Consider the following 16,589-nt stretch of genomic DNA (forward strand, 5'->3'; position numbering starts at 1 on the left):
GCCGGACCGGACTGGAATTCGTTATTACATGCCCACTTTTACAAATTCCGGTCCAAAAATTCCGGTCCATTGGACCGGTTGGACCGGATTTAAAATATAATTTTAAGAAAAAAAATTGCAAATATCTATAATTCCGAGAATTCCGGACCAGAAAATACCGGTCCCGGAAACCGGAATCTTAGAAAATGGTGGACCGGACTGGAATTTTTAATTCTGCTTCCGGTCTAGTAGATTCCGGTTCGGACCGGCCCATTTTTCCGGTCCAGACCGAATTATGCCCACCCCTATGTGAGGGATCTCTCAATAACGTTATTAAAAATGACAAAAATTAATCGTAGTAGTCTAATACATATTCGGAAGTCAAAATTTAAAAATGACAAAAAATTAATCTTTGTCACCAAAACTCTTATATTAATTTGATCTGTTACTCTTTTAAATGACGATTCTATAAAATTTTGTATTAAAATTAAGCTACAACCATAAAAATCATAACTGTATAATTTAGCTTAAAAAAAAAAAAAAAAAAAAAAAAAAAAAAAAGATACACACGAACCATTGAATAGAGCTAGTAAATTTGAAAATAACCAGACTTGTACTCAACTCAACACCTGAACTGGGTATCTCAGCATGACCCGTAACCCGAATAACATGATCCAACCCGAATATTTATTATCAAAAATTGACCATTATTCATAAAGGCTTATATTATAGACCTGAACCAGTGCCCGTAACGACCCGACCTAACCCAAATTCTTACAAATCTGCAAACCACTTGATCCGAATTGGCCTAATCTCGACCCAATTCGATTAACCCGTTTATAAAGTCTACCTTTGAGCGTTTAGGAAGGCGGTCTTACACGAGAATTTGTTTAATGTTCGTATATATACCATTTTTCCCAAACCATTTCTTCAATAATCAATCTTTAACCCCTTTTTCTATATCTCTCTCTTCAAAGATATGACCATGGGTTCCGGAGGATCTAGCGTTGTCGGTAAGCTACCCTTTTAATTTCCCCTTTTCCCCTAATTTCTCTTCATTTCTCTTGTATTTTTATTAATTATTATTATTTTCATTTTTTTTGCTAATTGAATAATTTTTTCCCCGTTAATTTTTTGTTGAATTGTGTATATCTGTGTAGTTTTTTGCTTGAATAATTAATCAGTTAAATGGGTTTTTGTTGATTTTGGATTATTTGCTGTTTTGGGACTTGTTCAATTTTGCAGGATCTAAGTCAAGGGTTTAAGGGTTCATCTCATTTTTTTGATTTGATTGTTTTTCTGTATGAATAAATTATGTGCCGGTTTTCGTAATTTAGGGTAAGGTTGCGTACATCTAGACTTGATCCGTAATTGGCTGTTGTAATTGTGTTGGAACTAAGGTTAAAGGTGCAAGCTTTCTAGCTCCACCTCTATTGCGTTTCGAAAAAACTCAAATAAAACCGTCGTATGCATATAATATATTCGGAGTACACCTTAATGATATTTATAGTACTCCCTTCCTCACAATCATTTGTTTTATCTTTTTTGTTCTTTGTGAGGGGTATTTTAATCAAATATATACAAATACAAATGGTTGGGGCGAATTGAGTATGTTGTATTCATGCAACGGTGTTGCTAGTTGTTAGACTTGTTACACAAGACTACTAATAGTGTTTGTCTGTCTAATTATGAATTTATACCAAAGTATGCCGCTTTCTATTTTGCCCTTAATCGTCTAGTAGTTCTTCTTACTGTCTTCGGTTTTCCCTGTAACTTTGGTGATCAAAGGATTTGGACTTCAGAACTTCATTTTGATTGTATGTATGAGTGTGATTATTTATCGTTAGCCATGTTTTTAAAATGGGTATATTACAGTTCCCAGGAACTTTAGATTGCTGGAGGAGCTGGAGCGTGGTGAGAAAGGGATTGGTGATGGCAGTGTCAGTTATGGGATGGATGACAGTGATGATATTTACATGCGTTCTTGGACTGGTACCATCATTGGCCCTCACAATGTGAGTTATGTTTCCTTCCGTGTACTAATTGTTTTGATGCTTTGTTATGTGAATTAGGTCACTCTTATCTAATATGTTAGACGATGCAGGACGTTTATTTGTTTGATAATAAATGTTGACCTTAGTTGTTTGTTTATTAGTAATACCGGAAAATTGGAAATAGAAGTATGAGTTTCACAGGCTTATAGATTGTAAAGCATTTCTGTTGGGTGCTAATGTATTTTATTTTTGTAAAAGCCTTTCATTGTCAAGAATACTTGGTGGTTTTTGCTCTTCCCTAATAGCTTCATACTTGTTTCTATGGGTCCCTAGTTCATTTCACTTCGTTTCCTTTGCAGTTAGTTTGGCTATTCTATATTCTATACTTGCATTAAGAGATTTACATGTTCTTCCTAGTTGTGTGTCCTATCTATCCTTCTTTATATGGACTAGGATACGTGTTATATACCTTTACTATAGTCCCTAAGTTCCTTTTTGAGATGTTCATTTGATATTTTCCAATTGCATTGTTGGGGAACGGCCCATCGACCATGTCACCATCCAAGTAGGATTGAGAGAAAAGGAAAAGCAATATTTGTACTCCGATATTTTTGCGGCGTTTCTTAAATTGAGTCGAAGATATCAAAGAAATAGTCAAATAGAGACTAGAGAGTACCCTTTTAAGGAATATATTGGGTTTTGTTGTAGTGAATGCATCATGGAGCATCTCTGAATGTACTGCATGCTTACTTTGCTTTGTTTGCTATCTCATGGCTTAACCTGGTGTTTTACAGAGTGTACATGAAGGCCGCATTTATCAACTGAAGCTCTTCTGCGACAAAGATTACCCAGAGAAACCGCCTAGCGTTCGCTTCCACACTCGAGTCAATATGACTTGTGTGAACCCTGAGACTGGAGTGGTAATGTTTGTTTGTTTATGCCTATCCAATGTGCTGTTAAATCCTACTCTGTTAACTGCTAAGCCGTGTTGAAACATTAAGGTTATAGGCTTTTTATCGACAATGATATTTAATATTACTAGAATCTTGATGTTAGAGACGGAGTAGTGCGGTGTATATTTTTGTTGCAGTCAATTCTGATTGTCTCGTTTTTGGCAGAAATGTTTTCGAGGTTGACTAACTATTCTGCTTTTATACTTTTATAGCAACCTAGCATTTAGGCGACAAGCTTTCATTATGTCTGAATTCCCCATCCATTTTTCTATCCATACAAGGGAAATCGTCGTTCTCCCTCCTTTCTCCCTCATCCATACGCAGGCTTTTTTGTACTCTGATCAATTGAGTTTCTATACAAATTCTCGAACAAGACGGTCTCGCCACCGCTGAATTCATGAAGGTGGTATTGTGGTCTAGGGGCACAGTAAAGCTAATTTTGTTTCTTATTTCCTGTCCATTTCCTATAATTTGTGCTAGAATATGAATATGCAAGTTTTGGCACTAATATAATTCAAAAGTTAAAAAAGGACCCTGTAAGAATTATATTTTGAATCCACCACAGTACCACACGGTTTCTCGCATTAATTTTTGCGAGACCCCATCCCTCCATTTTTCCAATAATTACCTTTTAGCATATTTAATCGAACCCTAGTTAATTGTGTGTGAGACGCCCATAATGTTGCTTCGTAAAATTAGTTTTGGTAAGACCACGGGTATAATCTAATAGTCTCTTGTACTAATGCGCCGCTAGTTCTAGCTTAAAATCCAAAGTGATGATAGATGTCTCTGTTAACTGTGACCTGGTTCGGCAGCAGGTCTGAGTCATGTAACTCGATGAGATTTCTCCTTTGAGCATTAATGGTTAGCCATCTGTGACCTGATGATTTGTGTTTTTGCACCTCCGGGTGACAGGTTGACCCTAAGAAGTTCGGAATGCTTGCAAATTGGCAGAGAGAGTACACAATGGAGGATATTCTAACCCAGCTAAGGAAAGAAATGGCTGCCCCTCATAACCGTAAACTTGTTCAACCTCCAGAAGGGACCTATTTTTAGCTAAACAAACCCGCTACATGTTTCTATGCTGGGAAAGCTTTATAACAGCGCAGGCTTAATGGCCTTATAATTCGCGTACATAGTTTAATCATCTGTACTCTTGTTATTGAAGTCGTGACAAGAAAAATTATCCGACATTGCTTGCTTATTGCTTTGTTCAGTTGAATTGCTAGTGTGTTTTTTGTTGTAAGGTGTTTGAACTTGAGACTCGAATGTGAAACCTTTGATGACAAATCCACCGTCTCTGCAATCTGTAGTTTTCCTTTTTTTTTTTTTTTTTTGTCTTTGCATTGCTTCTCACTTCTAAATTTTCTCTGGGCTCACAAGATTCGGTTCAGGAGGTATTTTGTTAAACTGTACTGCAGGAAAAGGCGAGCTTGTTATGTCTTTGAAATTTTTAATTTACATCATGGAATTTTGATAGCTTAACATACAAGTATAAAACATGAATTCTTATTCCACCTTATTATAAGGTTATTTAAGGCTCTAAGCCAATTCTCATTTTTTTCAACAATAATTAAAAAAGTAATACTGTGGCACACGCCCTTGCGCACGTGGAGCCCCGAGTCTTTGGTAGGTGTGTGTGGTCGGACAAGCTACCTCCGATTGCATCCGATGCTGTATGTTTTGATTCGCTTTTAATTTAATTTAACCTTCGGGTTTTTCTCAAAAAAAAAAAGAAAAGTAATACTTCATCTAACCCAGATTAAATTTCTTATTTTCCTATTTTAGACGAATTAGATTAAAATTCATACTATCTTACGAAAATGCATTTACATGCAATATGATCAGTTTGTGTTTATTGAATTTTCTTAATCTTTGTGTAAGAGGGCGATATAGTTTAATCTCAGATAAAGAAGTAGGTTATCCAATTTTCTTAGTCTTTGTACAAAAAGACGTTAAATTTTTTAGGGAGTGGGAGTCGACGAAAAACATGCTGAAAATAATAGAAAACACGAGAAAATTCAACTGTATAACTGAATCATTAATGAATGAAGTCAAAAGAAGAACTACTGAAGAAGTCACATTTTTTATGAGAGTTTTCAAAGGAGGGACTGAGTCTTGTATTTCAAGGGTATGTTGAATGTGGGCCTTTTAAGTTTTATTTAAGACAGCCGCCAATATGAACTCACTACACGGCTGCTTTTGGAAACTACCTAGAATTCATGCAACTTATATATGGAACGCACGTTTCTTGCGATTTATGAAACAATAAATAAATAACTTTAAAAAACGTACTTCCTCCATTCAACTCCACTCTACCTATTTCACTTTTGTACACTATTCACAATTGTGTATTCAATTTCGATTTTCTCTCGATACGTAAGTGGAAATATATTCATGTGGGATCTTGTTTAATTGCCTTTACGAAAGACATTAAAAATATCTAACTTTTATAATTTTTGCAAATACGTAGCTAACGATATTTAGCGCGTAAAACACGCGTTGACAAACGTGAAAAAGGAAAGTGGTAGAGTGGAGTTGAATGGAGGAAGTATATAACAACTCAACTACTCCAGCAACAAATTTAGACCTCCCTTCTAAGATTTTACTTTGAAATTTTAATATCAACTCTTACCTTGGTTTCATACAGAGTAATAGTAAATCGATTTTTCAAACATGTATTCTTAGAGAATACATTAAAAAGTTTATTAGGAAAAAGTTTATAAGATTATCTCACTAATTATGATATCGTTAGTTTATACACCAATTTTTGATGATTATATTCTTATGAATTTATCTCTAATTAACAATCAATAAGTCTTGCTTCTGACTATCTTTTTAAAAAAACCTATCACACGTCATCATTCATCCCACACTTGCTCTCTCACTTGCAACTTATTAGAGATCTTTTTAAAGTGACAAAAAATGCTCGTATTGAAAAAAAAATTGTATTATACAACTCAAATTCTCATCGAAGACGGGCACTATCCGTCACAAGCTGAAAACGGATAGTGTTCCTCTCACAATATACAAGTGGCATTATCCATGTAGTGCTCCATTTCTTCCCCACTTGCCCTCCCATTTACCTTATTATAAGAGGAGCCTTATCTGTCTTCGTCTTGTAACAGATACTGTCCGTCACAAACAGGACGCTTTGATTATACAATAGACAGTAGGTATATGTATCAGCGATTGCAGCTATCGACATGCTAACATATGCAATTCGGGTAATGTAGAAAGTTAATCAAAGAAAAAGACAGCCGCTTGCCGAAGTGTTTGGACTATTTTGAGCAAGTAGTGAAGCTTTTTATTTTGTGTTTTAGCAATAGTAGGTTTTGAATGGATAACTAATATTTTAGTTTGTTAAATCAACTTCAAATCTTGTCCATTTGTCCTATTATAGTAAAAGTTGCTAAAACTAGGTCCATTTTACAAACTAGCTTCATAAAAACATACTCATGATGTTTTATACGTGTATAATTTGTTGGTCTTTTTTAAACGGTTATATTCGTTTTAAATGTAAAACGGGTTAAATATTACTCTATATAGATAAATGGGACAAGAGTTTGCCATTTCCTATATATTCTGCTTTTATCTCGAACATCTATTTAACTCATTTATCGTTTAAAACAGATATATCCGTCTTAAACTAAAATTTTGTGGTGTACAATCAATTAGACAACTACTAGTTCATAGGTTGCGGCATCAATTTAATTAGGTCGTTATGTGACCTAACAATCAAGTGGTGACAATCTTGCTTTGAATTGAGACTAATTCAGATAAAAAAATATCTTGATTAAATCTCACTTGTCAAGTGTCATCCCCCACTAACATGTTGGTGTCTAACTTAGCCAAATAAGTGTACTATCTTTTTTTTTTTTTTTTGACAATAATAAGTGTACTATCTTATTAGTACAGTTTTTGTGTTACCTTATTATTATTTTTTAAAGTTATAAAAAAAAATTTTGTAAATAACCCCCATTTATGTTCTAATTTTTACAAATAACCCCCACTTATGTCCGTTTTTACAAATTACCACCTTAAATATCACTTAATCCCAAAAATTACCACCAAATGTTGATTACGGTAACGACTTTTATAAAACCCGATCTATATACGACATTCCGTCTTAAACTTTTACAATATACCTAAACTACCCTTACCTTATCTATTAACTCCCTCTCCCCCAAACTAACAGCAACATTCATTTACTCCAAAAATTAAATCGACAAAATCTCCAAATGAAAATATAAAGAAAACTGTCCGCATTCAAAAATGTACCAAAAATTACCACCAAATAGAGGATGAACTTGCGGAAGATGAAGTAATTATACGATTACGATATCATGTCAAAGAGCACAATTATTTCCAGTGTAAAAATGTCCGCATTCAAAAATGTACTAAAGAAAACTTAAGGATACATTTCAAGCTTTCCTCTGTCGTATCTGCTGCTTCAAATGCAGTTCGGAGTAGGCTATGCTCCTCTTCAATCTAAAATTAGCAACATTCAATCAAAGAGGGTTTTTAACAAATAGGTGTAGAAACAGTCATAGCTATGCTGAACATACACCAAATTACTACATAAAAGTGCTAAAATTAAACTGACGATTTTGCTATTACAAATCTTCAATATTAAAATCTCTTCAGCTCATGGATCAAATCCCTCCTTCGCAATTGCTGATTTGGGGCCGTAGAGTTCTTCTCAAATGTTGATTTGTTTGATTTAATAGTTGTTTTGGATGATTCAAGAGTTGTTGTTAAGATGAAATTCAATTAGGGTTTATATTTTCATTTGGGGATTTTGTCGATTTAATTTTTGGAGTAAATGAATGTTGCTGTTAGTTTGGGGGAGAGGGAGTTAATAGATAAGGTAAGGGTAGTTTAGGTATATTGTAAAAGTTTAAGACGGAATGTCGTATATAGATCGGGTTTTATAAAAGTCGTTACCGTAATCAACATTTGGTGGTAATTTTTGGGATTAAGTGATATTTAAGGTGGTAATTTGTAAAAACGGACATAAGTGGGGGTTATTTGTAAAAATTAGAACATAAATGGGGGTTATTTACAAAATTAAAGAGATCGTGAGTGAGAATGACATATATATAAAGGAATAAGGAGAGTAGTTATTAAACATAAATTATAGAACAAACCGTCTTACGTCTCTTATACTCCCTCCTATCCATCGTTTTTTTCCCCTTTGAAGTGGGCACGGGGATTAAGGGTGGGGAGTATAATATTAATAAATATATGAGTGGGGTTTGGTAATTGGAGAGAGGTATGAATAATTATGATTAAATATTAATAAAGGTGATGGGTGGGGTTTGGTTATTGGAGAGAGGTAGGAATAATTAGAATTAAATATTAATAAAGTATATAGTGGGGTTTGGTGAGTGGAAAGAGGTAAGAGTATAATATTAATAAAAACATTCTCAAAAAGGAAAGGGGAAAAAAACCTGAATAATCCGTTTTAGGAAATAGGGAAGAAAAGAGTGGATAGGAGGGAGTATAAAACACAAATTTTGATTAATTAAACACACTTATTACTGTTAATAAGAAGTCATTTGATTTAAAAAGCTGATATGGAATGAATTGGAATGTGATATAAAAAGGTATGAATATATATATAATCTCGTACATAGTGAAAGTTGTCTGATACAGTACTATTAATTTGCGTGAAGGGAAATGAAATTAGAAACCTACGAGAGTGGGCATGGGATTCCAAATAATTTTGGCAAAACCGCATAACTAAACACTGAAATGGAGCAAATCCATTTAAATTCAGTTGATTGCACCTTTAAAGTTTATGTATAATACCAATTTCACATGCACCCAATCAAAACTCGATTCACTCGACTCTAAAAGAAAAATGAAAACCGGACTTAGACAAATTACAATTCATAGACTATACATCTGAGGTAGTACCTCTTATAGTTTATTTTCTGAGTTTTATTTTAAAGTTTTTGAGTTCTGCTTTAGTATAAAGTTTTTGAGCACATTTACTAAAACATTACACTAAAAAAATATAACATTGCTCAAAAACTATATTTATAAATGATAATATGCTCAGAAAAAATGTGTATATGCTCAAAAACTACAAGATTTGAGGTATTACCTCAGATGTGTAATCCTTTTTCTCGACAACTTACAAATAAATGATGAATGAAACGAATGATGGATGGATTCACGGGATGGATGAAGATTTCTAACTCACCATCCATACGTCACCAGATATTATTAATTTTTCTTTTAAAAATATAGAACTAATAATTTTTTAAGATATAAAATTTCCTATTATTTTCATTTTTCTAATCCAAAAATAAATATTCCGTATATAGTTAAAATACACATCAAATAGTTAAACTAAAAACCTTATCTAACATGATTTTTATATAGTGAATTAAAATTCATTCAGTAGGTCTCGTGAGAGACCGTCTTCCACTAATTTAGTGGAAGACATAATAGGAAAAAAAATATTCAGTAGGTCCCTCACCCCATCATGTGAGAGATCTCTCAATACCGCTATTGAGAGACCGTCTCTCCGGAGTTTTCGTTTTCTACTAAATTACATATATAATAGTGGTATCTCATTAGTTGTTCATTTTTCTCCTCAATGCATTTTGCTTTGAGAAATGAAAAGTTTAAACTGAAAATTAGTTAAGAGAATTAAGTAGCACGTTGAAATGTATTTTTGAAAAAGTATTTTTTTATAACGCAAAGCTAACAATTTCAATTTATAAATTTTCTCATTTTTTTGCCTCAAAAGTAATTAAAATGGTTTATAATTTTGTATTATACCTAGTATGAGTTAAATTATTCTCAAATAATAGCATTAGTCAAAAATTTAGTAATTCATAGTTTGATACAATTTTTTGTTAATATTTGACGAAAAGATTAATTTTAATGAAAAGATAATAATGTAAAGAAATAAATTGTTATAATTATTAGCTTCCTTAGTTAGTGTATACATAATTGCTATTAGCTAACTTATTTAGAAATATGCTTTTTTGAGGGAAAATTTGTGAGGATGCCTATTCATTTAGTAGATAGGAGACTTGAAGCATATACTCCCTCCGTCCGATCACTTATTTATCTATTTTATTTTTTGGTATCCCATTCAATTGTTTACCTTTTTATTTTGGGAACTAGGTTTGTGACCCGTGAAATTCACAGGTTTATTTGTTTTAGTTTTGATATTTTTATTGTATTGTTAATATTTGTTCGAGCAATTAGTTGTTGATCCATTTAAAAATATACAGTCTTGAAATACATAGAAATTAGTTAGTTAATACCTTATTTCTTTGACAACATTGGTTTATTTTTGTAAATCAAATCCGGCAAATGACAATGTGGTAGCTACTAATTTTGAGAAACTTGACAACGGAGCAATGACAAAGATGACTCATTATATATACGTGTGTTTTACTCCGCAATATAATAAAGTGAGTTTTTTAAATATTAAAAATTGAAACTATACGTATATAATAAATTTCGTATGGAAAAATCTTCAATAACGCCTTATAAGGTTGTAAACTCAATACCTCAGTATAGTCATCTCCAAATTATTTTCAGGCCTCTTCATCAACCCTCCCATAGAAATATCTTTAAAATCTTATCACCACGTGCATGCTTCAGATATTATTTACATCCAAAAAACATTTAGTATTTTCATTTCAATAGCTCAATAATCTAAAAAACTATATTCCTAAATCTGAATTCCAAAAGGTTCATAATTTTTTTTTAAGTTCCTTATTACTATTTCAAAAATTCGATCCATCTCTTGTTATACTTATGTCCACAATCCTGTATAAAAATAAAAATAGTATTAAAGACTATACAATAATCTATTCCGCTTTTGAAAAAAAAAACACATAAACTTAAAAATATACGGATTAGAATTTAGAAACCATACTATTTTATATTTATCTGAAGGTTCACTTTCGCTTCCTTTTAGTACGCTTTCTTTTAGTACATGCCTTGATAGTAGTTCGTATGAAATGAAAAAGAAAAATATATGTTAGAGATGATTATACTTATGAATACAAAAATACAAATTCAAATAGGTTGATCGGGAAAGCATGCATAATAGTAAAATTACACAACAATATACGCTTAATAACAAATTTAAAGAAATATTATAAGATCTCCATTTTGAGATCAACGATCATCTTATAATGGTTAAAAAAGCATAAACCACTTAAAAAAGTAAAGTAAATTTTATAGAAAAACAATCAAAAAGTGGGAGTTGGAGAAAACTTAAATTTGAAGAGGAATAAATGATATAATTAAAATGATTAATTAGCCATGATGGTTGAAAAAAGTAAATTGTGAAATATTAAAGATTTTTCAATCAATTATTTGTACTTATTTATTTACCATTAATTATGATGGTAGGTTTTTTTTTTTTTCTAAGAAATTATGAAAGTAAGCTTTATGTATTATTCCTGTTTTGACACAAAAAAAAAACACATAAACTTAAAAAACATACGAAGTAGAATTTAGAGATTATACTATTTAATATTTACCGAAGGTTCACTTTCGCTTCCTTTTATTACATGCCTTGATAATAGTTCATATAAAATGAAAAAGAAAAATATATGTTAGAGATGATTATACTCGTGAATACAAAAATACAAATTCAAATAGGTTGATCGGGAAATTATATAGTAAAATTACACCACAATATACGGTTAATAACAAATTTAAAAAATTATTATAAGACTTCAATTTTGAGATCAACAATCATCCATTACTTATCAGTTTCGACCTTACGTTTTTTTTACCTTTAATTTTACCTCATTTCGTGCCTTTTGTATTTCTTCACTCATCAGATTACCCACGTGATGGTTTGTCTTATCTGCCTTCACATATGTTTCATGGTGCTTTAAAGTTATATAAAAAATATATTGACCAAAAGATAAAACATAAACCTGGCAAAAACTTGACAAACGAATCAAAATATTATCACATGTAAGTCACTTAAATCAAACCAACTGGAAAACAAGAATTCAAATATAAAGCAAACGATTCATAAAATCAACAGTATAGCAAATTAAAATATACTTTATTGAACACAACAACAGAAACAACAACAACAACAACAACAACAACAACAACAACAACAACAACAACAATAACAATAACAACAATACTCAACAATAATACTCGACAATAATACTCAATACAATCAAATAAATAAATTAAACCATAAAATACAATTCACAACTTAGAAACTCATGACAAATGGGCATATTTTAAATAAATAAAGTGAATATAAACTATTATAGGTATTATAGGTTTTATAAGCATTACACAACCATAAAATCCCATATTTTAATTTATTTTGTGGTATTATTAAACTAGATAATTGATTGTCAAGCACCTAAAGAGATGAATTAAATAGGACAAAATGTTAATGAAAATTATGGGTGTTGAGTAATATACAAGGAGTTTTAATAAAATTATTAACATATTATATTACAAAAATTAATTAAATAGGAAAAACTTTTAATTAATTTGGTGTGTGTTAAGTATTATGAAGAGTTTTAATCAATTTATTACCATGTTTAATTAAAAAAAATAGAAAAATGTTAATAATGACGGATGTTCATTAATATGAAGAGGTTTAATTAGTTTATTAACAGGTTTTATTACAAAAATTTTAAAAACAATGAATTAAATAGGAAAATGTAAAAAATGGTGAGTGTTTAGTAATATGAAGAGGTTTAATTAATTCCTTAATATGTTTTATTACAAAAATTTCAATTAAAATTTCAATTTTAATTACAAATTATGATATTTATTAACATGTTTTATTACAAAAATTTCAATTAAAATGTCAATATTAATTATAAATTATGAAATTTGATGTAAATTTGTAAGGGTTATATAAATTTTGGAAGACAATATATTTAATATACAAAATTAATTTAAGAATAATGATAATATCCTTTAATATTATAGCTATAAGTGAATTAAATTAATTTATAGATAAATAATTTAAATTAATGTCATGTAACAATAAATTGATAATCCATGTCACATTAATTCGCATGTCACATTAAAAATATGCAACATCACATTTAAATATGCCACGTCACATTAAATTTTAATCTATGTGACTTTTTGGATCTACATAGCTTTGTCTAGGTGGCGTTTATTTGTGATTTTAAGATAGCCTTTTAATTATATTTTATAGATGTCTTTAGTGGAAAATTTGATTCATCACACCCAATTTGATCACTTATCATCCAATAATTGACCCATTCCCTTTTTTCTTGATTTTGTGCCAAAACCAAAGATAAAGAGATAATCAGGACGGAGCAAGTATTACAGATGTAATCACTCATTTATCTCTCAGTCCACCCGTTTCATCTACAAATGATAGATGAATAGATAATAGGCGAATTGAATGAGATTTTAAAGCGATAAATGAATAATGGATGCATGTTCACTCGACCCGACCCAAGACACTTTGGGGGGTTTATTAAAAGGAGTAGGTCTCATGGGAGACGGTCTCTTAATAAGCTTTATTGAGAGACCATTGTACAATTTTAAGAAAAAGTGGTACTAAAGGTAGTAAAATAGGTACAAATCATGATTAATGATAAAATGGGTACATTTATTATGTAAATAGGTACGAAATTAGTATGTCACGATCAACAATAAAAAAGGTACGAAATACAAATAAAAGGGTACAAAAGATTGGTCTCTCAATAACTTAGTGAGAGACCGTCTCTCCTAAGTTTTAGTGTATTAAAAGACACAAACTATAAGATGAAATAAACAATGTAAATAATTCAGACCAAGTCCCCTAAATACGTTACACAATCATAGAAGATTAATTCAAATTTAATTATATCAATTGGTCAAAAGTGATCCGCGTTATAGATTAGACCCACCATTTGTCACACTGAATTCTCTTCATTTATCCCCAATTTCACCCACTAACTTTTCATATTCTATTAATTTTATTCACTACTTGTACTCAATTATTCTTCTCCCTTTCCTAGAAGCAACACCAATCCACCCTCTTACCTTCCTCCTTATATAAAACACTTCCTACATCTCACTAATCTCATCAAAAATCATAAATTTCCAAACTTTCTCACTTTTTCCTTCAAATTACATAAGACCCACCTCAAATCTACCTTAATTTCCCTAAAAATTGATCAAAGTTTCAATCTGTTTGATAATTAATCATGTTTAACGAAGACCCAATTCGTAAATCGAAGCCAATTGTAATTAGGGAAGTATGGGCAAGTAATTTAGAGTCGGAATTTGAATTAATCGGGGATTTAATTGATAATTATCCCTTTATTTCTATGGATACGGAATTTCCCGGAGTTGTGTATCGACCTCAGACAACGTATAGCTATAAAAAATCTAGACCGTCGGATATTTATAGATTTTTAAAATCTAATGTCGATGAGCTCCACCTCATTCAGGTGGGGCTCACCTTATCCGACAGTTACGGTAATCTCCCGGACTTGGGTACTGACAGTCAATATATTTGGGAAATTAATTTCTCGGAATTTGATGTGGCACGTGACTCTCACGCGCCTGATTCGATCGAGTTATTAAGGAAACATGGGATTAATTTTGAGAGGAATAAAACCGAAGGGGTTGACGCGGTCCGGTTCGCTGAGTTAATGATGTCATCCGGTTTGGTTTGTAACGAGGCAGTGAGTTGGGTGACGTTTCATAGCGCGTATGATTTCGGGTACTTGATTAAGATACTCACCCGCCGGGAATTACCGGTTCGGCTCGATGAGTTTTTAGCCATCATGAGGATATTTTTTGGGAACCGGGTTTATGATGTGAAACATATGATGAGGTTTTGTAAGAGTTTGTATGGTGGGCTGGACCGGGTTGCTCAAACACTTGAGGTGAACCGGGCGGTTGGGAAGTGTCATCAGGCCGGTTCGGATAGTTTGCTGACGTGGCAGGCATTTCAGAAAATTGTTGAAGTTTATTTTGTAAATGATGCTCCGGAAAAGTATGCTGGTGTACTGTTTGGTCTAGAGGTTTATTAGGAAGGATTAAGGGGAGTAATTATGATTATTACTCCATAAATTGTTAATTAATTTAAATTTATAATTAATTTATTCTTTGTTAGTCATAACAAGATTGTGGCGATGTAGCGACCTTTGTACATTGACCTCAAAATTACAGTATATTGAACCTTATTCGAGTACTCTGTATTGCATAACAAATTGTTTTATTTCGATTTTGATTTTTGGACAGCATAGTCATAAGTTGGAATTGTTCCTAAATCTTACTCCCTCTTATTCTTTATGTTCTTCTACAATTGTTTTTGGGTAGAATTTAGTGGGAGTATGATATGTGGATGTAAATGAAAGTAAGAGAGAGAATGTGGGGTCATAAGATATTGTAACCACAAAAGATAGACAAATAAGGAAAGTGGAAGATTTTAGTGAATTTTCCGTTTTAGGAAATGTGGAAGATGTTAGAGAATAGGAGGGAGTATAATAGTACTAGCAACTACCCTCTTTGAAATACGGGATTTAGGGAGGTTCTCGGGCAGGGGCGCTCAATACTGGAAAATGAAAATTTCGCTTTTCGAATTTTTTAAAGTCTATTTTATGGTGTCATTTGTTCGTTAATAACAAATAAAACACTTGTCAAAAAAAAAAAAACAAATAAAACACCAATTCTCATTGAAGACGGACACTTTTCGTTACAAGCTGAAAACGGGCCAAATGTCGTCATTTTAACGACAAAATGTGACCATTTTAATGACAAATTATTATAGCTTAGGAAATTGTTCTGATAACTTTTTAGGTAAAATGGTTATATTTTCGTCTTAAATAGACCACATTTTACCCCGTCTTCAGTTTGTGACGAAATGTACCGTCACAAGCAAGACGCTTTGCAAATAAAAGGTGTAGAAATTTGTGTTAATAAAAAATTTTCTCATTGTAATTGTTCTTTATGCAAAGGTTATAAATTTGATGTGGTGCAACTCACCAAATTTCCTTCTTTTGAAAATCAATAAATGTAGAAGTGTGACATCTAAAGTCCACATGCCAAATGGGGTATCAGCCTAACATGGGTGTGGAATTGTGGATTGTGAAGTGTAGACTCTTTGCGGCCCAATTCAACGATTACGTCAATTTATTGGACATTGAAAAGTCGTGTCTAGAAGTCAATTCAACCCCTTGGAAGCCAAGTCGACATGAAATGAGGTATATCGTCTCAAATGAGAATTTGTGATGGGCATATCCATCGCAAGTTTATGACGAGTCAAGTACTATTCAAGTGGGTAGATAAGACAAAAAGAGAGTGCCTAGGGAATAGTAATCTGTTTTGTCTTATCTATCCTCATGGATAGTACTTAATCCGTCGCAAACTTGTGACCGTCACAAGGGAGACTTGCTGGTATTGGGGAGATAACGAGTCGAGTTGAGCCGAGCATAATCTTGCCCATATAGGTTATATTCATGAAGTAAAACTCGACTTTGAGCTTACTCCAGCTTAAGCTCATCCGAGTTTGAAAAAGTTGAGATTATTATCAAGCCCGTGATCTTGAACCCGAGCTAGAGCTGAAGCCAAGCTTAACTCGATCCTATATATAACTGTTGTTTAAGATTCGGCCCAATAACCTGGCAAAATCGACCTGATTCAAACCCGTACCCAACCTGAC

The 16,589-nt window shown here is 32.2% G+C and overlaps 2 protein-coding genes across 2 annotated transcripts; both read left to right on the forward strand.

The window, feature by feature from the left end:
- Nucleotides 1-867: 867 nt before the first annotated feature.
- Nucleotides 868-4,216, forward strand: LOC141614671 (ubiquitin-conjugating enzyme E2 variant 1D). Its single transcript, XM_074433418.1, has 4 exons — nucleotides 868-992; nucleotides 1,855-1,994; nucleotides 2,768-2,893; nucleotides 3,842-4,216. The coding sequence occupies exons 1-4, from the start codon at nucleotides 959-961 to the stop codon at nucleotides 3,980-3,982; spliced, it is 441 nt and encodes a 146-aa protein (XP_074289519.1). The 5' UTR covers nucleotides 868-958; the 3' UTR covers nucleotides 3,983-4,216.
- A 9,662-nt stretch (nucleotides 4,217-13,878) lies between these two features.
- On the forward strand, nucleotides 13,879-15,138 carry LOC141614677 (putative CCR4-associated factor 1 homolog 11). Its single transcript, XM_074433421.1, has one exon. It carries the CDS (start codon nucleotides 14,125-14,127, stop codon nucleotides 14,956-14,958), a length of 834 nt encoding a protein of 277 aa, XP_074289522.1. The 5' UTR covers nucleotides 13,879-14,124; the 3' UTR covers nucleotides 14,959-15,138.
- The last annotated feature ends 1,451 nt before the right edge of the window (nucleotides 15,139-16,589 follow it).

The sequence above is a fragment of the Silene latifolia genome, chromosome 1, assembly GCF_048544455.1.
Source record: "Silene latifolia isolate original U9 population chromosome 1, ASM4854445v1, whole genome shotgun sequence".
Taxonomy (NCBI): Eukaryota; Viridiplantae; Streptophyta; class Magnoliopsida; order Caryophyllales; family Caryophyllaceae; genus Silene; species Silene latifolia.